Below are 23612 nucleotides of genomic sequence, written 5' to 3'. Positions count from 1 at the left end.
GTCAAATGGTTGATTCATCTTGCTTACTGTAGAATTTGGAGAAGAAGGAAATGTCTTGACGTTCTATGGACCTTCAGTTATCCGATTGAGAATTATTAGTTGCAGGCAGGGAGAGGCCGCGAGGACACAGCGGTTGCTCCGCGTCACACATTTCGGGGCTCAGCCTGCATCGTGCTTTGCTCCCCGCTCAAATGAGTGATCAGTGTAGAGATGGATACGTGTAGAGGTGAATGAGAAAGAATGTTCCTGGTGTTTGTGACGCCCGCCATTTGGTGAGATGCAGACCCGGGGGTAAATGGTGAGACGGAGGATACCCGGAATGTCTTGTTGAGCTTTGATATGGAGTTTCTACCTGATAAGGTCAGGCTAGGGTACAGTCTATTAGCTATTTGGTGAGGGTGTTTGTTCTGAAACCGCTACAGTGCTTTAGGTGCCAAGGATTCGGACATGTGGCAGCAGTATGTATAAGAGAGATCCCACGATGTGGAAAGTGTGCAGGAGGGCCTAGTCAGAGGGAGTGTGCAGTTTGGTTTGAGAAAGCACTGTGTGTAAACTGTGGGGGCACCCATGCAGCTGGGTATCTGAAGTGTCCTGTACGAGAGAGACAAGTTGTGATTGCCAGAGTTCGAGTGGGGAAGGTTTCATATGCTGAGGGAGTAAGGAGAGTAGAGGATAGCCCAAGGGTGAGGGATTCGACTGGGAGCCCCCCAGTGAGTAGGCCTGAAGAGAGAGATCCAGAGAAGGTGAGTTTTAGTAGTATATAGGTGCAGGGTTAGTATATAGGTGCAGGGTTAGATTATTGTGTAATACAAATTTGACACCTTCCCCCTTTTTTGTGACCAAAATGTGCAATCTGGTCTCTGACCGGCGAAAGGCAGCAATACGCAACACAGCGTCTAGTATGCCATAAATTCACACGAAGAAGAAGATGAAGAAGAAGGAAATAAATGTCTTGAAGGTTACAGGGCGAGGCATCTTGAGAGCATCCCTGTGAGGAGGACAAGGCCAATACAGAGTGATAGAAATAACATGTGCTTCAGTAAGGTTGGTTTCTTAGCGTTCATATCCATGGTAATCAACTGTACTGCAGAAATGGAACGTGTCACACAAAATAGAGGTTGTGGTGGCCGCTGCAGAGAAGTACTTGGGTGTACGAGATTTTACTACAGAAGAGTTACGAGGTGTGTGGAACAACATTGTCCCATCCTACAAGCATGTCTGCCTGGTGTAGGATCAGATAAGGCCAAGTAGCAGAATAGTGTATGTAGGGTTAGTTGGTAGGGTATTTTTCTTCTCTTTCCCCCGTTGTTTTCACTTCCCTTTTTGTGCCACAAAGTGTAATTTATTCACTCCAGAATAGTAGGTGGAAACCAGGGGAGGCTGCTGAGTGGAGGACGGTTCATAATAATGTCTGGAACGGAGCGAATGGAATGGCATCAAACACATGGAACCGTGTGTTTGGTGTATTTGATATCATTCCATCAATTCCGCTCCAGCCATTACCACGAACCTGCCCTCCACAATTAAGGTGCCACCAACCTCCTGCGGTTGAAACACAGGGCTGTATAAAAGCAATAGCTAAATGAATATGGAGGCCGTTCTACATCCTGAGGGGTTCGTGCTGATTGTACGGATATTGTGACAGCCGGTTAAATGGCGGAGGAGGAATGGAGGGAAAAGAGAGGCAGAGGAGGTCTAAGAGAGAGCGGGAGAAAGAGGGTGAGCTTGAGATGGTTTGTTAAAGAAGAATGGTAGAAAGTGTAAGCAGAGTGAGCTGAGAACAGGAGGAGAAAGGGAAGTGAATGAGGGCTTAGTGTCGGAGGTGGTAGGTGTGGTGAAGTTCTCGGAGCCCGAGGCTTGCACCGAGGGTCAGGATAAAGATGAGTCTTTGACAGTAGGTGTAAAGTATTTGGAAGAAGTGGACCCTTGACTTTTGGCTGATCCATTTCTGGTTTCAGGGTGGGTGAAAACAGAGTTGGGTGCTGTGGAATCGGTGTGGGTAAGCAGAAGTGGTCTTGTGATAATTGTTTGTGTTTCTGCTGGTCAGAGGGAGCAGGCGCTCCGCGTTAAACGAATAGGGGGCAAGAGATGTGAATAGTTTTGCTCTCAAGAAAAGGGCACCATTGAAAGGAGTGATTACTGGGGTAGCGGTAAATGTGAAAATTGACCAACTGAAGTGAAGATTCCCGGTGTTTGTGATGCTCGTCGTTTAGTGCGACGCAGACAGTCAAGATTTGTGCAGAATACATTATGTTTGTAGTGGCTTCCTTTCCTCTTTATCATAGCCACTGCCCAAGCCTGAAGCGGGGTTGTTTGGTACGCATACAGTCCACACTCAAGGTTTCCAAACGGCCAAACATTCAATGAGATACAGCAATATGGTGCAAAATGTTTATTCTTCTTATATCTAACAAATAAATGATTCTCCAATGAACTTATCACATAGATTACTTGATGTGTAAAATACATAATATGACCTGTCTGTATGTATGTATGTCTGTATGGTCAAAAAACTATACCGCTCCCGCATCTAGCAAGGACTCCCTCCCCTGAAGGCCCAACTTCCTGCCTTTATCCTAACACACTTACCACAATACAATGAATGGGCAAGAGGGGGGGGGGGGGGTAAAAACTGAATTACACTAACAAATTAATATATCTCAATCAGGTAAATATAAATCATAAAGGTACGTACCTAATATTTCATCATGTACATTAATATTTAATATATTTACACAATTATACATGGAGCTCGGTATGTTCAGTCTTTTATACAAATATGTCCAAATTGTCTCTAACATACCGGCCCCTAATTGTTGACTGCACTGAATGCACAACAATTACTTAATATTCAAACGTAGAGCCAATACACAAAACGTTCTATACCAGAGCACTATTACAGTTCATAGCTATATACAAATATACAAGGTGCCATATAGGAAAATAGTCCATAGATCTCAGTCTGAGTTGAAGTGTAAAGGTGTTCAACTTCCAAAAATGTCAAGAGTTTGACGTCCAAAAATGTATGACTATGACATCAAAGAATGTAACAGTACGACATCAACGAATCAGAGGTGCACGTGATTCTAAGATGGAGCACTGTGTGTGTGTGTGTGTGTGTGTGTCTGATCTGATCTTGGATCAGTTTGTGAGACAATTTTCCTTTTCTGGCTTAACTGTAGAAGAAGTCTCTTCGGTTTCAGCATCCAGGCAACTGCTTTCTTCAAGCTGTTTCATGTTGAATAGTACTCAGTCAGTTTGCTGGTTGGACTCTTTTCTTCCACACTTGTACTGTTTACGATTACGATTCTTTTCTCACCTCTGGATCATCCGGAGGGATGGAGTCAAGCTCCTCTGGGACTTTCGGCCATTTAGTTTCTGTTTTCTCCAGGAATTCTGGTCCTTTGCGCCATCTCTTTGAGTTCAGGAACATTTCAACATGTAATCTTCTTGAGGCATCATCGGCTAGGTTGTGTTTGGTGTTCAAATACCTCCACTGTTTTGCTTTCGATAGGTCACGGATCATAGCAACCCTATTAGCCACAAAGGTATAGAATCTCTTGGTATCATTTCGGATGTATTTTAGCACAGACTGGCAGTCTGTCCAGAAAATTGACTCCTCAAGTTCAATCTTGAGCTCCAACCTTAACATCCTGTCCACTCGCACTGCCAATGTTGCTGCAGCAAGTTCCAGTCTGGGGATTGTCATCTGCTTGAGTGGAGTCACCCTTGATTTCCCCAGTATGAATGCAAATGTGGACCTTTTCCATACCGTTTGTGAACCTAAGGTAGCTTTCCGTGCCATAACCTTGTTCACTTGCATCACCGAAGTGATGCAGCTGTGCGGTCTTGACTTGACCAAAGTTCTCAGGCATCATACACATGTCTATCTGGAATCTGGAGAGCTGGTCCAGCTCTGAGAGCCATCTCTTCCATGAAATAGAGTGTTCTTCATGGATGACTTCGTCCCATCCACACTTTCGCTTGCAGAGCACTTGAAGAATTTGCTTTGCCTTTAATACGAATGGGGCGAGGAAACCTAATGGATCATAAATAGAGTTTACAGTTGAGAGAATACCTCTTCTTGTAAGGGGTCTGTTCTTGACAGTGACTCGGAAGGTAAACGCATCACTTTCAATGTTCCATCGGATTCCAAGTGCTCTTTCAACAGACAGCTTTTCTCTGTCCAGGTCCAGTTATTTTATCTGCTTGGCTTTGTGTTCATCAGGGATAGAAGCTTTTATACAAATATGTCCAAATCGGCTCTAACAACATTGTAACAGGTGTCAAGCTTTTGGGCATGTAGCAGCAGTGTGTAGGAGGGAGGTTTCTAGGTGTGAGAAGTGTGCAGAAGGGCATGAGACAAAGGAATGTGTAGTATTGGGGAAAGTAGTGATATTTGTTAATTGTAGGGGTGCCCATGTGGCTGGATATCAGAAATGTCCAGTGCGAGAGAGGCAGATTGAGGTATCCAGGCTTAGAGTAGTGAAGAAGTTGTCATATGCACCACTCCCCAGCATTCTTCTTGCCAATGTCCAGTCTCTTGACAACAAGGTTGATGAAATCCGAGCAAGGGTAGCATTCCAGAGGGACATCAGAGACTGCAATGTTCTCTGCTTCACGGAAACATGGCTTACTGGGAAGACGCTATCCGATGCGGTGCAGCCAACGGGTTTCTCCACGCATCGCGCCGACAGAAACAAACATCTTTCTGGTAAGAAGAGCGGCGGGGGCGTATGCCTCATGACTAACGAGACATGGTGTGATGAAGGAAACATACAGGAACTCAAATCCTTCTGTTCACCTGATTTAGAATTCCTCACAATCAAATGTAGACCGCATTATCTTCCAAGAGAATTCTCTTCGATTATAATCACAGCCGTATATATCCCCCCCAAGCAGACACATCGATGGCTCTGAACGAACTTTATTTAACTCTTTGCAAACTGGAAACCATTTATCCGGAGGCTGCATTCATTGTAGCTGGGGATTTTAACAAAGCTAATCTGAAAACAAGACTCCCTAAATTTTATCAGCATATCGATTGCGCAACCAGGGGTGGTAAAACCTTGGATCATTGTTACTCTAACTTCCGCGACGCATATAAGGCCCTGCCCCGCCCCCTTTCGGAAAAGCTGACCACGACTCCATTTTGTTGATCCCTGCCTACAGGCAGAAACTTAAACAAGAGGCTCCCACGCTGAGGTCTGTCCAACGCTGGTCAGACCAAGCTGACTCCACACTCCAAGACTGCTTCCATCACGTGGACTGGGACATGTTTCGTATTGCGTCAGATGAAAATATTGACGAATACGCTGATTCGGTGTGCGAGTTCATTAGAACGTGCGTCGAAGATGTCGTTCCCATAGCAACGATAAAAACATTCCCAAACCAGAAACCGTGGATTGATGGCAGCATTCGCGTGAAACTGAAAGCGCGAACCACTGCTTTTAATCAGGGCAAGGTGTCTGGTAACATGTCCGAATATAAACAATGCAGCTATTCCTCCGCAAGGCTATTAAACAAGCTAAGCGTCAGTACAGAGACAAAGTGGAATCTCAATTCAATGGCTCAGACACAAGAGGCATGTGGCAGGGTCTACAGTCAATCACGGACTACAAGAAGAAACCCAGCCCAGTCACGGACCAGGATGTCTTGCTCCCAGGCAGACTAAATAACTTTTTGCCCGCTTTGAGGACAATACAGTGCCACTGACACGGCCTGCAACGAAAACATGCGGTCTCTCCTTCACTGCAGCCGAGGTGAGTAAGACATTTAAACGTGTTAACCCTCGCAAGGCTGCAGGCCCAGACGGCATCCCCAGCCGCGCCCTCAGAGCATGCGCAGACCAGCTGGCCGGTGTGTTTACGGACATATTCAATCAATCCCTATACCAGTCTGCTGTTCCCACATGCTTCAAGAGGGCCACCATTGTTCCTGTTCCCAAGAAAGCTAAGGTAACTGAGCTAAACGACTACCGCCCCGTAGCACTCACTTCCGTCATCATGAAGTGCTTTGAGAGACTAGTCAAGGACCATATCACCTCCACCCTACCTGACACCCTAGACCCACTCCAATTTGCTTACCGCCCAAATAGGTCCACAGACGATGCAATCTCAACCACACTGCACACTGCCCTAACCCACCTGGACAAGAGGAATACCTATGTGAGAATGCTGTTCATCGACTACAGCTCGGCATTCAACACCATAGTACCCTCCAAGCTCGTCATCAAGCTCGAGACCCTGGGTCTCGACCCCGCCCTGTGCAACTGGGTACTGGACTTCCTGACGGGCCGCCCCCAGGTGGTGAGGGTAGGCAACAACATCTCCTCCCCGCTGATCCTCAACACGGGGGCCCCACAAGGGTGCGTTCTGAGCCCTCTCCTGTACTCCCTGTTCACCCACGACTGCGTGGCCACGCACGCCTCCAACTCAATCATCAAGTTTGCGGACGACACAACAGTGGTAGGCTTGATTACCAACAACGACGAGACGGCCTACAGGGAGGAGGTGAGGGCCCTCGGAGTGTGGTGTCAGGAAAATAACCTCACACTCAACGTCAACAAAACTAAGGAGATGATTGTGGACTTCAGGAAACAGCAGAGGGAACACCCCCTATCCACATCGATGGAACAGTAGTGGAGAGGGTAGCAAGTTTTAAGTTCCTCGGCATACACATCACAGACAAACTGAATTGGTCCACTCACACTGACAGCGTTGTGAAGAAGGCGCAGCAGCGCCTCTTCAACCTCAGGAGGCTGAAGAAATTCGGCTTGTCACCAAAAGCACTCACAAACTTCTACAGATGCACAATCGAGAGCATCCTGGCGGGCTGTATCACCGCCTGGTACGGCAACTGCTCCGCCCTCAACCGTAAGGCTCTCCAGAGGGTAGTGAGGTCTGCACAACGCATCACCGGGGGCAAACTACCTGCCCTCCAGGACACCTACACCACCCGATGTTACAGGAAGGCCATAAAGATCATCAAGGACATCAACCACCCGAACCACTGCCTGTTCACCCCGCTATCATCCAGAAGGCGAGGTCAGTACAGGTGCATCAAAGCTGGGACTGAGAGACTGAAAAACAGCTTCTATCTCAAGGCTATCAGACTGTTAAACAGCCACCATTGAGTGGCTGCTGCCTACACACTGTCATTGACACTGACCCAACTCCAGCCACTTTAATAATGGGAATTGATGGGAAATGATGTAAATATATCACTAGCCACTTTAAACAATGCTACCTTATATAATGTTACTTACCCTACATTATTCATCTCATATGCATACGTATATACTGTACTCTACATCATCGACTGCATCCTTATGTAATACATGTATCACTAGCCACTTTAACTATGCCACTTTGTTTACTTTGTCTACATACTCATCTCATATGTATATACTGTACTCGATACCATCTACTGTTTGCTGCTCTGTACCATCACTCACTCATATATCCTTATGTACATATTCTTTATCCCCTTACACTGTGTATAAGACAGTAGTTTTAGAATTGTTAGTTAGATTACTTGTTGGTTATCACTGCATTGTCGGAACTAGAAGCACAAGCATTTCGCTACACTCGCATTAACATCTGCTAACCATGTGTATGTGACAAATAAAATTTGATTTGATTTGATGCTAGTGTAACGGATGTGAAACGGCTAGCTTAGTTAGCGGTGGAAGAGTGCGCGCTAAATAGCGTTTCAATCGGTGAAGTCACTTGCTCTGAGACCTTGAAGTAGTGGTTCCCCTTGCTCTGCAAGGGCCGCGGCTTTTGTGGAGCGATGGGTAACGATGCTTCGTGGGTGACTGTTGTTGATGTGTGCAGAGGGTCCCTGGTTCGCGCCCGGGTATGTGCGAGGAGACGGTCTAAAGTTATACTGTTACATTGATGCTGTTGACCCGGATCACTGGTTGCTGCGGAAAAGGAGGTCAAAAGGCGGGTGAGTGTAACGGATGTGTAACGGCTAGCTTAGTTAGCGGTGGAATAGTGTGCGCTAAATAGCGTTTCAATCGGTGAAGACACTTGCTCTGAGACCTTGAAGTAGTGGTTCCCCTTGCTCTGCAAGGGCCGCGGCTTTTGTGGAGCGATGGGTAACGATGCTTCGTGGGTGACTGTTGTTGATGTGTGCAGAGGGTCCCTGGTTCGCGCCCTGGTATGGGCGAGGGGACGGTCTAAAGTTATACTGTTACACTGTGGCAGTGAAGAAAATAGAGGAAGATGGGTCAAGGGGGAGGGATCCTGCGAGGAGTGGTGTGAGTAGTAGATTTGTACCAGTACAGAGGGATAGGCCAACAAATGATATACAAGTATCAGTCAAAAGATTGGACACACCTACTCATTCAAGGGTTTTTCTTTATTTTTACTATTTTCTACCTTATAGAATGCTAATGAAGACATCAAACTATGAAATAACATGCATGGAATCATGTAGTAACCAAAAAAGTGTTAAACAAATCTAAATATCTTTTACACTTTACATTTTTCAAAGTAGCCACCCTTTGCCTTGATGACAGCTTTGCACACTCTTGACCTTCTCTCAACCAGCTTCACCTGGAATGTTTTTCAACAGTATTGAAAGAGTTCACACAGTCTCCTCTGAACAGTTGATGTTGAGATGTGTCTGTTACTTAAACTCTATTTGGGCTGCAATTTCCAAGGCTGGTAAATAATGAACTTATCCTCTGCAGCAAAGGTACCTCTGGGTCTTTCTTTCCTGTGGTGGTCCTCATGAGAGCCAGTTTCATCATAGTGCTCGATAGATTTTGCGACTGCACTTGAAGAAACTTTCAAAGTTCTTGAACTGTCCCGTATTGACTGACCTTCATGTCTTAATGATGGACTGTCATTTCTCTTTGCTTATTGGAGCTGTTCTTGCCATAATATGGACTTGTCACAACACAACTGATTGTCTCAAATGCATTAAGAAGGAAAGAAATTCCACACATTAACTTTTAACAAGGCACACCTGTTAACTGAAATGCATTCCAGGTGACTACCTCATGAAGCTGCTGGTCATCTATGAATGTTTGAACGTCTTGAAGAAAAATCTGGCCTTAAATGGCCATGCACTCTTATAATCTCCACCCGGCACAGCCAGAAGAGGACTGGCCACCCCTCAGAGCCTGGTTCCTCTCTAGGTTTCTTTCTAGGTTCCTGCCTTTCTAGGGAGTTTTTCCTAGCCACCATGCTCCTACATCTGCATTGCTTCCTGATTTAGGCTGGGTTTCTGTATAGCACTTTGTCACATCTGCTCATGTAAAAAGAGCTTTATAAATAGATTTCATTGATTGATTGATTGGTTGGTTGAGAGAATGTCAAGAGTGTGAAAAATTGTCATCAAGGCAAAAGGTGGCTGCTTTTAAGAATCTCAAATATAAAATATATTTGTTTAACACTTCTGTGGTTACTACATGATTCCATATGTGTTATTTCATAGTTTTAATGTCTTCACTATTATTCTACAAGGTAGAAAATAGTCATCATTAAGAAAACCCCTTGAATGAGTAGGGAGTTATACTTCAGTCTAGTAGGTAACGGTAATGCAACATTTATTGGATGCCAACCGCCATTAAACCTCATCAAGGAAGAAGATAGGAACCGTGACATGCCTCACACTCCAGTACTCTAGGTGGCGGTGTACGCTCCTTTCAGTTGGTTGCGATCCGCCGATACAAATTTAAATAAGAAGATGTCTCTGAGCCTGACTGGGGTCACATGCAAGAATTAGCATGGTACGTGAAGACAACGTCAATAAAGCTGAATTTTGACAACAAGTTAACTCGTAACTAACAGGTAATTCGAATGAAATGGAGCGAGGACCAATTTTACTAGTCAATTCATGCATAAAGCGTTTGTAACGTTAGCTAACTATCAAATAGCTAGTAGTATATACTATAGCAGTAGCAAATATTTAAACTATGTGCTAGTAGCAGTGGCTCTAGCTATTACTAACATGCATCCACCATGCCCACTTTGATAAACATAGGTGGTTAACGTTACACACGTTTGTAGTTTCAATGATTTAATAGGCCTACATTATTGGTGTTGCTCATGTTTTATATTCCCGCCCTGATGACTTGGATTAGTCTGAAAATGGAATAGACAATATGTCCATGAAATGTGGTATTTTCCAGAATTTTCGTTCATGCTCCAACTTCTGTGCATGATCCTCTAACGTTAGATGAAATGTCTTTTCACATTTTGTATTTTTATTAGTTATATAGCTAGCTAGCTATATTTCATCATCTTTGAATTCCATGAATATACCCATATCTCTCAACAATAATGTTAGAGTAACTTCTTCATTACATTAAAAAATATATTTATATACCTCCAGGAGGGATTTTTGCTTAACGCAATGATGAAATGACCTCCATTGTTATGTTTTACCACTAACACCAAAGATTGTCTATTATATTGACAAAATAGTTGATTGGACAATGGAATTGGCAGAAGATACATGACGTTAAGCATGTTTATGCTGAGCTGCACTGGGGTCCGGAACACAATCATGGTTACATTAATACAGGTGGAGCCGGCTCGAGATATGTGTCGGAAATTGTACCTCAATGCAGGGACGAGATATGCCACTCGAACTACTCAATTGTACCTTTATCCACTTCATTGAGACAATTGAAGTACTGCTACTTTTTCCAGAAAAAGTCCCTTTTCATCCTTATGCTAGGTAGCAGTAGGCCTACAGCCATTCTGAAATGGCAGTGTCAGCCAATCAGCTCATTTGTTGTTCCAAGCAATGTGCCATTCCATAATGGCTGCTGTGGCAGTTTTCTGTGAAAACTAGCAGTATTTCAATCTTCTCTATGGAGCAATGTGGATAAAGCTAAAGTTGAGTACAGTGACATATCCCATCCCTGCGTTGAGGTACGTTTTCTGACCCATATCTCGCGCCACCTCCACGGTGTCTTAATGTAACGATGGTTGCGGTGCGACCCCAGTGCAGGTCAGTGTAAACAAGCATAATGGTAGGGTCGGTGTCTTCTGGCAAACAATGGAAATACAGGTCTTCAAATATGGAAGGCAGGCGAGACGAGGTGAGATTAGGTGTAATCATTCTAGCCAATAAGAGGGCAGATCAGCGTATGAACAGCGGGCCATAAAGATAGAGGACTCTTCTTTGTATCTGTACTATTAAAGTGTCTGTGACAGAGTATGGGCAGCACCATTGAGGCGATCTCTGTTTTTAAAGTAGTACATTTTCTTCTTCATTGTCTGATCGCTACCAACTCATAGGAATCTCCCCACCTGTTGACTACTTTTAAAATGGTGGCAGCCCTCACTGTCCCTTTTAAAACAGGTTATATCCATGATGAGTCCTCTATCTCTCCGACTCCGATATAAAGTCACGAAACATGATTTTTTTTGCCGAAATGCCACGTGTGTCCACTTATATCAGTGCATTCATAACTACCTTACCATTATGAAACATATTTTAGATCAAATAAGCTTCACATAGCACATTAGCAACAACATTTTTTTGTTGACCAAATTCGACACTCATTATCCTCCAAACAAAAAGTCTTCACTTCGTGGGCTTATTTTTTGTGGACAGATTTTTTTTGGCTGCAGTAAAACCTATTGCTTTGCCTCTTGCTCTCTGATAACACCAATGTTCCTCTCCTGTTCGTGGGAGCCAATACCCTAACGTTTTATCTTTCTGTCATGTTGTAACCTATAAATCCAGGACTTGCTGAGAAGAACCCACATCCTTCACCATGTTCCTCACCATTGCCCTGCTGAGGAAAGGCATCTCTGGCAAGCAGTGGATCGGGAAGTACCGCCGGCCGCGTGCCATCACCTGGCAGATGAAACGCAACATGCTGGTGCACCTGGAGCGCGAGGCGGAGAACGAGTACTGGATCTCCCGACCGTACATGACCACAGAGCAGGAGAGAGGACACGCCGCTGAGCGCCGAGCACAGAACTGGCTCAAAATTAAGGAGACCAAGTTTCAAAAGTTTCCAGAACATAAGTATGTTGCAGATCATCTAAGTCACCTCAACACGACCAAGACATGGTCAAGTTAATGAGGAGGAAGTATTGACTTTGTGTGGGGTGATGGAGATGGGACATGCATTTTGACTGCCATTTGACTCCTGTGTGTCTTAATGTATGTAATGTATATGAACTATGGAGTGTTGGTAATTATATATTTATAAAGCAAGCTCATATTTGAAAACAACCAGTGATTTGCTTTATAATACATGACAAATGGTATTGTGCATACATTAGTGAGTCTCATAGACTCTTAACCCCTCTGGGACCCCCAGATGTATGCCTGGACCTCTGCCTCTCAAACACATGTCCGCCCTCCTGAAGCGTCTCATTACCGAGTTGTCCCACCGCAAAACTATACCGTATATCACCGGCAGATGGCGCTAGAAGTTTGAATGAGTAACCACCAGTTTTGGGGTACCACCAGTCAGGCGCGCTCTAAGCGAGCGCGGAGGAGAGTTCCCCAGATGCGAGTCGCGACTAGCTGTAAGCGCTTCATTCGGCTTCGCACACGCTTTCTCGTGTGCAGGGGTGCGCAGCCATCGACTGCGATAAGTCTTTGTAGCAGTAGCAGCTAGACGATCCCTTTACCTAAAGCTCACTTTCTCAGTACCGATAAAAGGGACCATGAAGACAGCCATCTGGACTTGTCGTTTTGCGGGTAGTATCCAGCCCCACCGATCGCTCCCACACACGGACGACTGAATGACGAGCGAGGATGGCCGGAGGAAGGAGAGGACTTGTAGCCCCTCAAAACACTTTTTTAGAAAATATTGTCAGAAGATCTAACGGTAAGGATCTTGCTCACATGAGATGCGCTAATGCCTATGATAATTCACTTGAGGATGGAGTAGCCCACCAAAAAACATGTTGGGGTGTTAAATCATCGACGAAGCCTACCCTTTGGCATGTTAAAACGCATAATGGCGAGGGTCGAGAAACTGGGAGATCTTTCTCAATTAACATCGTCTGAACTTCAGAATAATCATAAAACAGAATAAAACAATTTCCATCTCCTGCGAATTATTTGTAGCCTATTTTCAAACGTCAGTGTTTAATAAAGTTTGTATGGTAGTCTGAACTTATTAATTGAACGACATGGATAGGTTACCACTAGGCTATTTGTCTGGCACGTCTCTCTGGTTTACAGTCAGGCTTGGGCACATCCCATTCACAGAAAGTCGCATGCCATTGTATCTCATGTGCACATGGAATCAGCAGTGACGCACAATTTGGGAAATTATGCAGTTTAAAAATAGCCTCGCTGTTTCTCGCTAGTCGCCCCATAATGAAGTAAAGATAAAATACCCCGAATACATTTTATTTCATAGACTTCATAAATTAGAATAATGGATTACTACATTGCACTTTAAAGTTGTTTGCCCTGTCGGTTCATTGTGATTTTGCAAAGTTACACAAAACTACTTTTAGTTCAAAAGCTTTTGTGTAAGGCAATATGTCCAGGTGAAATGTTGGTTGTGAAATAGTATTAAAACATAACTCAAATAAAACAACCGTTTGTATGAAATACATTTGTCTCTGTCACTTTAACAATTTTTCTTTTTAACTTTTCAGTATGGACATTATCACATAGACAGACAGGTATAAACAAACCATGTTTTGGAGTGCTGCTCATGTTTTTCCCCCTAATCTCACTCTCTATTAACTTTTTGTACTATGTTTGTTGTTCTGTACCAATTTCTGTTAATTTACAAAGTAAATTAATTCAAGTCTATGACATCAGTCTAAAATCCTGGCCTGGGGGTAGATGCCCATACCCCCCCTCCCCCCCACCTGTTCTCTTTTCATTTAACATCATTAACTTCTATTAATTTGGGTTCACAGACACTACCCAGCTAAAGTTTAGGAAAATGTTCTGCATTAGCTGGGTAGTAACTGTTTGTTACTGGTAATTCAATCCCTAGGACACTTGTTCTTCATTGGGACATAGATGAATGATGCTTAGCTACCCATCAGTGATGGCATCCTACTGTTGTTTTGAAAACCATTGTAAAATAACAAATGTTGGCATGGAACGTTCTACTTCATAGTACTGTGTTTGTGTCAGTAATGTTACTGGTTGTCTTCATTTAGCTTGGTGAATGTAGTTTGGTAGGATAGTGTGTGTAGTTTGTATTTTTTTTTATTGTTGGGTAGCACATGTAGTTTGTGTTTTGTTCCCATTCCATGTTGATGACAAGTGACATTTTGACACCACAGATGGAACATACTTTATTATTTAGTACTCTACTGCTGCTGTAGCACGCATGTCTTTCATAATGCCAGGTTGACTTTATGTACTGGCAGATTCAATCATGCTTTTCTTCTAACAACAATGTGAACAACATATTGTGTGTGCAATAGTGGGAGCTGGAACCAACCACTGTGAAATAGTGGGAGGAAACAATTTATAAGAAATAAATCAAATCTATATTCTGTGTATGAGAGACAGTCATTCCCCTAATCTCATAGCCAACAGAGAGTTAGAGACCAGGAGACAGAACTGAAGCATGTAGCATGTCTTTTAAATCTTTTATGGTATGAAATATTTATGTCAGTGTAACTCTTGAGGCTCCACATAAACAGCTACAATATTCTTCTCCTATTCCCACTTTCCCTGGATTCTAAGTGTGTGTGAGAGAGAGATAGTGTGCATATGCACACGCCTGTGTGTGTGTGTGTTACTTCAGAGGATTGGAGTGAAGCTAAGAGTTTCCTGTGAACAGAGATCATTGGCAGTGCAGTGAGGCGTCAGGTAGCCTAGCAGTTTGTAACCAAAAGATCGCTGGCTCTATACCCCGAGCCGACTAGGTGAAAAATCTGTCTTGGCCTATGAGCAAGGTGCTTAACCCTAATTGCACCAATAAGTCACTTTGGATCAGAGGATCTGCTGAATGACCTAAAAATGCAGTGTATTCATAGTTATTACACCCAACTCCTATAGAGACAGGGATGTAACTACTGCACAGTGGTGTGAATGTGTGGCTTGGACTTGTTTGCTGAAGTCAGCAATAGTTTAAATCAGGATTTTGTCCCTAAGATTTGGGAGTTTTCTATAATCCTTTGTCATAAATATCCTTGGAATTGCCACTGTATCTTCTCTTCCATAAACAATTGGTGGAACACAGCAATTAAACCACATGTCTGTGGAGTATAGCCATTCCTCTGTGCATTTAAGTTGACTCATTAGTTATTTAATAGACTATGGTTGAACCTATAGGTGCTTTCCTCGCTCCGTAGCTGCCTGACTTCTATGTCAATCATTTGTGAACGGATCAAATACCAATTTGATCCTCGTCACATTGAATCATGTATTGTTGTATTTTGACAGAGCTTTTCCTCCCTTCCCAAAAGCAATAATTCATACAAATGTGATATAATACATGTGCTATGTAGCTGCATAGAAAAACTATCGTCAGCATAGCAGCGCACTGTAGTAAGCTTCAGTGAGTCTGTAGCTGGTGACAGACAGACGTTTCTATGCCGTTCTGTATACGAACTAATAGCTGTAGTCCTATATCTGAAGGGGTATTACATTACACATGGGAAAGGAACAACAAATCATTATATTTTATAATCAGCTGGTAGTATTTGTCAACCTTTAATGTGTACGTTTAGTTTCTTACAGAGGGTTAAAGTAATGTTCACTGTGAGAAATCATCAATTGTACATGTATACAAAGAACATGTGAAGTGAGATTTTGACAGTGCTAAAAATGGTATCACTTTAAATACTCAGCATGATAGCTATCTATTTCAAACCAAATCAACACGGTTTGATTTAAACCCCTGCGTGGATTATCTCTACTTTCTCATAGGTACAATGAGTGGTTTTGAAATAGATGCTATTGTCGCCAGTGTTGGGAGTGACACATCTCTTTTAACACAAGCTTCACATTTTTGTGCAGTCAAAATAAAGCCAGAGGTGTCATGCAATGCTTACGTAGGCATTATGACTTATGTATACCCCTTCAAGCCTAACAGACACTAACACTCCCCACATGCAGTGCTTACGTAGGCATTATGTCCAGCTTACGTAGGCATTATGACTTATGTATACCCCTTCAAGCCTAACAGACACTAACCCTCCCCACATGCAGTGCTTACTTACTCAGCATTAATGGTAAGGATGGTCTGAGACTGAGTACAGTGCCCGTATGTGAAGGATTATTCTGCTGCTCTGTTTTCACACTGTACTGCAGTGGCTTCCATCGTGCGATATGACTGTGCTGTCGCCTGTCGATGTCGACCCAGGGTTGGTGTCAACACCATTTCACTTCAGTTTTTTATTTAATTCATGTATTTGGATTTTCTTTCCAAATTGTTTATTTGAATTTGAGTTCAGTTGCTAATCATAAGTGTACTGAAATGCAATTTATCCCAATCCCGCTCCACTGTTATCCCCATCCAGCGTAATGTGTTGTAGATAACTGTGACCAATCACCAACGAGTGAGCCTTACCTCCTTCTCTGTTCCCCCTCATCTTTGACAGATACCAATTTTGTCCTTGGGAATGCTCAGATCGTGGACTGGCCCATCGTCTACAGCAACGATGGCTTCTGCAAGCTGTCGGGGTACCACAGGGCGGAAGTCATGCAGAAGAGCAGCACATGCAGGTAGAAGAGCAGCACACTGCCTTCCATCTCTTTTTATATAATTTATTGAACAGCAACAATGAACACTGGGGTGTTGTTGTGGTTCTTGGTTGTCTTCTTCAGCTCATTTTACTCCATATTTCCTGTTAGCATACTTCTTTTCAGATACTGTAGATGAAATCACCAGATTCCTTTTTTCAGCCCACCAGCATTATAAAATGACATTGAAAAGAAAAATTGAGGAAAACAAAAGAATCACCTTTCCCTGCCAAACCAAAGGCCATACTTTACAGCTAATGCCACTGTTTTTATCCCAGCCAGCAAGCAAGAAGAAATAAACCCCTATTAAGAATCACTCTTCAGACTCTCCAAAAGTGACTTTGTTCAATGTTGGCGAGCTCTGCATGCTCAGCTGGATTAGTTGTTGTTGTGTGAAACATTGTGGGTGTTTTCGAGCCCTTTTTACACATTTGATCATCGCTGGGAGGCAGTTATTGTTTTCCTTTTCACATTTAAGGTACCATACTCCCTTCTTTAAGTTCAAACTGAAGTTCTGAGAACATTAAGAACATCTTGCATACAAAAACAACTGATAACTTGCCACCAATAGCCTTTTCACACTATTGACCCAAGCTGGACCAAACCAAGGTGTACTGGGCTGGCCTGGTTACAGAGTTTGTAAGTAGTTGCTGGAACTGCGTTGGAAAGGACAACGTAAAAATAAATCATCTGAGTCAGCACAGTGTGGTTTGGGTCGGCCCTATAGTGTGAATCAGACACAACCATTCTGGAACCTTATGGTAACCACTTGTTGTTTACTGTCTGGCAATTCCAGCTGGGAACCTCAGTCTGAATCTGCTAAATCTGTCCATGCTGGCACGTGATGTGTCGACATGTTCCTGTCAGAATGAAACCAACAGTCTTAAGGAGATGTCGCATCATAGCAGCTATTGTCCAATAAGAAACGCTTTTGTTCATTTTCTGTTGCATAAATGTTATGCTACTGTGTGCCCTAATGAAGACAACCCAGTCTGCAGGCACATGGTGTGTTGAGATATGTTCCTGTCAGGAGTGCTGTCAGATGAAGCCAACAGTCTTTGGGAGCCGTTGCACCTTGATCCTTGCGAGCAGGCCCCAAGATACAGTCTCATTAGAATTACCACGTTGTTCAAAGCTAACAACTCCACAGAGCTATTTTTGAAATGGCTGCAATGGTTGCAATCAGTGGTGTGAGACCAGAGTGTTTTAAACCAGAGTGTGTGTTTGTGCTACATGTTTACTGTATCTTGAAGATGGATATTTTGACTATCAGATAATTAAAATGGATCTTTGTGCCAACAAAATCAAATCTAATTGTATTTGTCACATTCGCCTAATAAAATACCTGTAGACCTTACCATGAAATGCTTATTAACAAACCCTTAACCAACAATGCAGTTTTAAGCAAAATATTTACTAAATAAAATAAAATAAAAGAGCAACAATTAAAGAACAATAACGAGGTTATATACAGGAGGTACCGGTACCGAGTCAATGTGCCGGGGTACAGGTTAGTCAGTTAAATAAAGGTTTAAATAAAATAAAAACAGGTTAGTCAAGGTAATTGAAGTAATATGTACATGTATGTATGGGTAAAATTACTGTACATAGACAATAAACAGTGGGTAGCAGCAGCGTAAATGGCTTGGGGGTAGAAGCTGTTAAGAAGCCTTTTGGACCTAGACTTGGCGCCCCGGTACCGCTTGCCTTGCGGTAGCAGAGAGAACAGTCTATGACTAGGGTGGCTGGGGTCTTTGGCAATTTTTAGGGCCTTCCTCTGACACCGCCTGGTATAGAGGTCATTGATGGTATAAAGCTTGGCCCTACTGATGAACTGGGCCGTACGCTCCTGAGGGGGAATAGGCGTTGTCGTGCCCTCTTCACGACTGTCTTGGTGTGTTTGGACCATGATAGTTTGTTGGTGATGTGGACAACAAGGAACTTGAAGCTCTCAACCTGCTCCTCTACAGACCCGTTGGGGGGGTGTGCTCGTCCCTCCTTTTCCTGTAGTCCACGATCATCTCCTTTGTCTTGATCACACTGATGGAGAGGTTGTTATCCTGGCACCACACTGCCAGGTCTCTGACTAACTTCCAATAGGCTGTCTCATCGTTGGCGGTGATCAGGCCGACCACGGTTGTGTCGTATGCAAACTCAATGATGGTGTTGGAGTCGTGCTTGGCCACTCAGTAATCGGTGAACAGGGAGTACAGGAGGAGACTAAGCACTGTGTTGAGTATCATCGTGGCAGATGTGTTGTTGCCTACCCTTTCCACCTGGGGGCGGCCCGTCAGGAAGTCCAGGATCCAGTTGCAGAGGGAGTTGTTTAGTTCCAGGGTCCTTAGCTTAGTGATGAGCTTTGAGGGCACTATGGTGTTGAATGCTGAGCTGTAGTCAATGACCAGCATTCTTACATATGTGTTCCTTTTGTCCAGGTGGGAAATTGCAGTGTTGAGTGCAATAGTGCTTCAGGTCAGTAGTCATTTAGGCAGGTTACCTTGGTGTTCTTGGGTACAAGGACTATGGTGGTCTGCTTGAAACATGTACAGTACCAGTCAAATGTTTGGACACACCTACTCATTGCAGGGTTTTTCTTTATTTGTACTATTTTCTACATTGTAGAATAATAGTGAAGACGTCAACACTATGAAGTATACACACTCTTGGCATTCTTTCAACCAGCTTCATGAGGTAGTCACCTGGAATGCATTTCAATTAACAGGTGTACCTTGTTAAAAGTTAATTTGTGGATTTCTTTCCTTCTTAATGCGTTTGAACCAATCAGTTGTGTTGTGACAAGGTAGGAGTGGTATACAGAAGATAGCCCTATAAGGTAAAATACCAATTCCATATTATGGCAAGAACAGCTCAAATAAGAAAAGAGAAATGACAGTCCATCATTACTTTAAGATATGAATGTCAGTCAATCTGGAACATTTCAAGAACTTTGAAAGTTTCTTCAAGTGCAGTCGCAAAAACCATCAAGCGCTATGATGAAACTGGCTCTCATGAGGACCGCCACAGGAAAGGAAGACCCAGAGTTACCTCTGCTGCAGAGGATAAATTCATTAGAGATAACTGCACCTCAGATTACAGCCCAAATAAATGTTTCACAGAGTTCAAGTAATGGACACATGTCAACATCAACTGTTCAGAGGAGACTGCGTGAATCAGGCCTTCATGGTCGAATTGCTGCAAGAAACCACTACTAAAGGACACCAATAAGGTGAAGAGACTTGCTTGGGCCAAGAAACACGAGCAATGGACATTAGACCAGTGAAAATCTGTCCTTTGGTCTGATGAGTCCAAATTTGAGTTTTTTGGTTCCAGCCACCGTGTCTTTGTGAGACGCAGAGTAGGTGAACGGATGATCTCCACATGTGTGGTTCCCACCGTAAAGCATGGAGGAGGAAATGTGATGGTGTGTGGGTGCTTTGCTGGTGACAATGTCTGTGATTTATTTCGAATTCAAGGCACACTTAACCAGCATGGCTACCACAGCATTCTGCAGCAATATGCCATCCCATCTGGTTTGTGCTTAGTGAGACTATCATTTGTTTTTCAACAGGACAATGACCCATAACACACCTCCAGGCTGTGTAAGGGCTATTTGACCAAGGAGAGTGACGGAGTGCTCCCCGTACCTGGCCTCCACAGTCACCTGACCTCAACCCAATTGAGATGGTTTGGGATGAGTTGGACCGCAGAGTGAAGGAAAAGCAGTCAACAAGTGCTCAGCATATGTGGGAACTCCTTCAAGACTGTTGGGAAAGCATTCCTCATGAAGCTGATTGAGAGAATGCCAAGAGTGTGCAAAGTTGTCATCAAAGCAAATAGTGGCTACTTTGAAGAATCTAAAATATGTTTTAATTTGTTTAACACTTTTTTGGTTACTACATGATTCCATATGTGTTATTTCATAGTTTTGATGTGTTCACTATTATTCTACAAAATAGTAAAAATAAAGAAAAACCCTTGAATGAGTAGGTGTGTCCAAACTTTTGACTGGTACTGTAAGTGAAACAGATAAAGAAGATTGTGCAAACAATGCAGTGATCTGAAATCATAAAAAACATTGATAAACACACACACACCTCTGACCTCCTCAATAAGGCATTTCAAGAGACTAATTTTACTTCGTTGCAGCATTCTAACATGTCTATGCTCTTGTTTTTGAATGCTTCTGGGGGACATTAAAAATGAATAGTGTTGTTTTCCTTTTGTGTTTCTAGCTTCATGTACGGGGAGCTCACAGACAAGGATACTAGCGAGAAAGTACGGCTAACGTTTGAAAACTACGAGATGAACTCATTTGAAATACTAATGTATAAAAAAAACAGTAAGTACCAAGTTAACATAAAAGACAGCCTCTTGTCACGCTAATGTATTCTGCCATTTTTTTATGAATATGTACAATGCTGTTCCATCGCCAATTGGGACAGTACTAACCCTGTAGATCATGGGCCGTAGCCATAAAGCGTCTCATAGTAGGAGTGCTGATCTAGGATCAGTGTTGCCTTGTAGGTCATAATGAATCAGTGGAGACCTGATCCTAGATTAACACTCCTACTCTGACATGCTTTATGAATAAGGGCCCAGTCATACCTCCCCGTGCCGCCAGCAGGGAGCTGGGTCTTTGAGCCCAGTTTTAACCATGTGCTTTTTTAATAAACACGTTTCTGTTGACAGCTGTATTCCCCTATAATAATGTATGTTCTCTCATCTCAGGAACGCCGGTATGGTTCTTTGTCAAGATAGCCCCTATCCGAAACGAACAGGAAAAAGTGGTGCTGTTTCTGTGCACCTTCAGTGACATCACAGCCTTTAAACAACCAATAGAAGATGAAACTTCAAAAGGTGAGTGACAGAGTTTGTAAGTGGCAACAAAGGATGTGGTCACATTTACTTGGATAGTCCCCTTGGATAGTCCCCTACAGATGAGTCCTAACTACTTTTTACAATAAAGTATAATAATAACCCTGATGTGTTTCGTCTAAAGCCCTCATCAGTGTGCTGCTTTTAATCTAAACACGTCATTATTAATAATAACACTCTGGTTAGTTAATAAGTTCAATCTTGGTCTACCTTTAGTACATTATTTGTACTAATCCCCAAACCCTTTTTTTGCCTCGTGCTCTCAGGTTGGGGGAAGTTTGCCCGGCTAACTCGTGCTCTGACCAGCAGTAGAGGGGTGTTACAGCAGCTACAGCCTACTGTACACAAGGGAGAGAACGTTCACAAGCACTCCCGCCTAGCTGAGGTACGCTAATATTTATGTCTATTGTACGTGTTTATAACTACACTGATAAAGCTAGGGCGTGTGTGTGTGTGTGTGTGAGTGTGTGTGTGGAATGACACACCATTGTCATTCCATTTGGTTACGATGGAGGCATGTGCGCCAGTGCTGTGAATCCATTTGTCTCTGTCCTTTTTTGTGATTATAGAGATGCACGAAATGATAACACACACACTCATTTACAAACACATAGATGCACACACATACACCATATATGGATGTAACAATATCTACGCAACCTTTAAAGGTAGACTCAGCGATATAACATAGATGCAGAAAGTAAACAGCATAGTGGGCCAATTTCCGCAACAACTAAGAGCGTTGAAGCACAAGGCTCAACTTCTCTGTTTTGGCCTACTATACCGTGTGCCTTGCATCTTCGCTCATCTCAATATCTGCAGTACTGCTGGTGGCAATGTCATTTCACTGTGTGTGTTACAGTGAACTGTAACCTCTTGGTTTACCCCAAACCCTTCTTTGATTTTATTCCATCAAACTCATAAAAGATATACAATCTGCAGGTCCTCCAGCTGGGCTCAGACATCCTCCCCCAGTACAAGCAGGAGACGCCCAAGACGCCGCCCCACATCATCCTCCACTACTGCGCCTTCAAGACCACATGGGACTGGGTCATCCTCATCCTCACCTTCTACACGGCCATTATGGTTCCTTACAACGTCTCCTTCAAGGTCTGAACCATATAATGACATATACTTTATCCCTGACCAAGATGGCTGCCATTATCAGCATATTCTGTCTAGAGCTATGCAACCACTCTATTTTGTGTTATATATCTCGGTCCCACTTTAAACGAAGTACAACTTGTAAAGGCTTTATTTGGCATACATAAATGATTCATAAGCACTACATAAAGGCTTCACAAATCATCTATAAGCTTATGTCATGACTCTATAAATGGTGTATAAACATAGAAAGTGTTTTGTGTCAAATTTGATTATTCACCCTTCAGTGGGAATGGTTATGTCACCCTTTTATACACAGTATGACATACTCTTATAGATGTTTTGTGAAGCATTTATGTAGTGATTATGAAGGCTTTATGTATGCTTTATAAAGCCTTTATATGTTGTACTTTGTTTAAAGTGGGACCTATATCTCTATGGTCTAACAAAGATTCTCTAATTTACAATAATAAAGATCCTGTCCTCAAGGATGCATAAAAAAATAAATGTATGCTAATAATCTTGGGGAGGTAATATAGATTCTCTACGCTAAAGCAAATTGCCATTCGGGAATAACACAGATTCTCTACTATACTGCTCTACAAATATTCTCTCCTTTTCTATAACACAGATTCTCTCCTCTACTATAACAAAGATTCTCTACTCTACCTCTGTACTATCAGACCAAGCAGAACAACGTGACGTGGCTGGTGGTGGACAGCATCGTAGACGTAATCTTCCTGGTGGACATTGTACTCAACTTCCACACTACCTTCGTGGGCCCGGCCGGAGAGGTCATCTCTGACCCCAAGCTCATCAGGATGAACTACCTGAAGACCTGGTTCGTCATCGACCTGCTCTCCTGCCTGCCTTACGACGTCATCAACGCCTTCGAGAATGTGGACGAGGTCAGTACTGTGTGTGTGTGTGTGTGTGGTGGGTGTTCGTCCTCAACCTGCTTTCCTGCCTGGCCT

At 43.2% G+C, this 23612-nt stretch overlaps 2 protein-coding genes across 4 annotated transcripts in view; both read left to right on the top strand.

The window, feature by feature from the left end:
* The first annotated feature begins 951 nt into the window (after positions 1–951).
* LOC115113110 (large ribosomal subunit protein mL63-like) lies at positions 952–12213 on the top strand. 3 transcript variants are annotated; one of them, XM_029640361.1, is made up of 2 exons: positions 952–1044; positions 11716–12213. In XM_029640361.1, exon 2 carries the CDS (start codon positions 11747–11749, stop codon positions 12056–12058), a length of 312 nt encoding a protein of 103 aa, XP_029496221.1. In that variant the 5' UTR covers positions 952–1044; positions 11716–11746; the 3' UTR covers positions 12059–12213. The 3 variants fall into 3 exon arrangements, with proteins under 3 accessions (XP_029496221.1, XP_029496220.1, XP_029496219.1); XM_029640360.2 differs by lacking the exon at positions 952–1044 and adding an exon at positions 9679–9745; XM_029640359.2 differs by lacking the exon at positions 952–1044 and adding an exon at positions 9688–9806.
* A 94-nt stretch (positions 12214–12307) lies between these two features.
* kcnh1a (potassium voltage-gated channel, subfamily H (eag-related), member 1a) overlaps positions 12308–23612 on the top strand; it is a 99835-nt gene continuing 88530 nt past the window's right edge. The window contains exons 1-8 of the mRNA XM_065012751.1: positions 12308–12817; positions 13602–13628; positions 16518–16641; positions 20892–20998; positions 21388–21516; positions 21801–21919; positions 22477–22644; positions 23322–23546. Coding sequence (XP_064868823.1) covers positions 12745–12817; positions 13602–13628; positions 16518–16641; positions 20892–20998; positions 21388–21516; positions 21801–21919; positions 22477–22644; positions 23322–23546 — 972 coding nt within the window. The 5' untranslated portion in view covers positions 12308–12744. The remainder of the gene's footprint in view (positions 12818–13601; positions 13629–16517; positions 16642–20891; positions 20999–21387; positions 21517–21800; positions 21920–22476; positions 22645–23321; positions 23547–23612) is intronic.

This window comes from Oncorhynchus nerka, linkage group LG28 (genome assembly GCF_034236695.1).
Source record: "Oncorhynchus nerka isolate Pitt River linkage group LG28, Oner_Uvic_2.0, whole genome shotgun sequence".
Classification (NCBI taxonomy): Eukaryota; Metazoa; Chordata; class Actinopteri; order Salmoniformes; family Salmonidae; genus Oncorhynchus; species Oncorhynchus nerka.
This window is presented reverse-complemented; position numbering and strand designations above follow the sequence as displayed.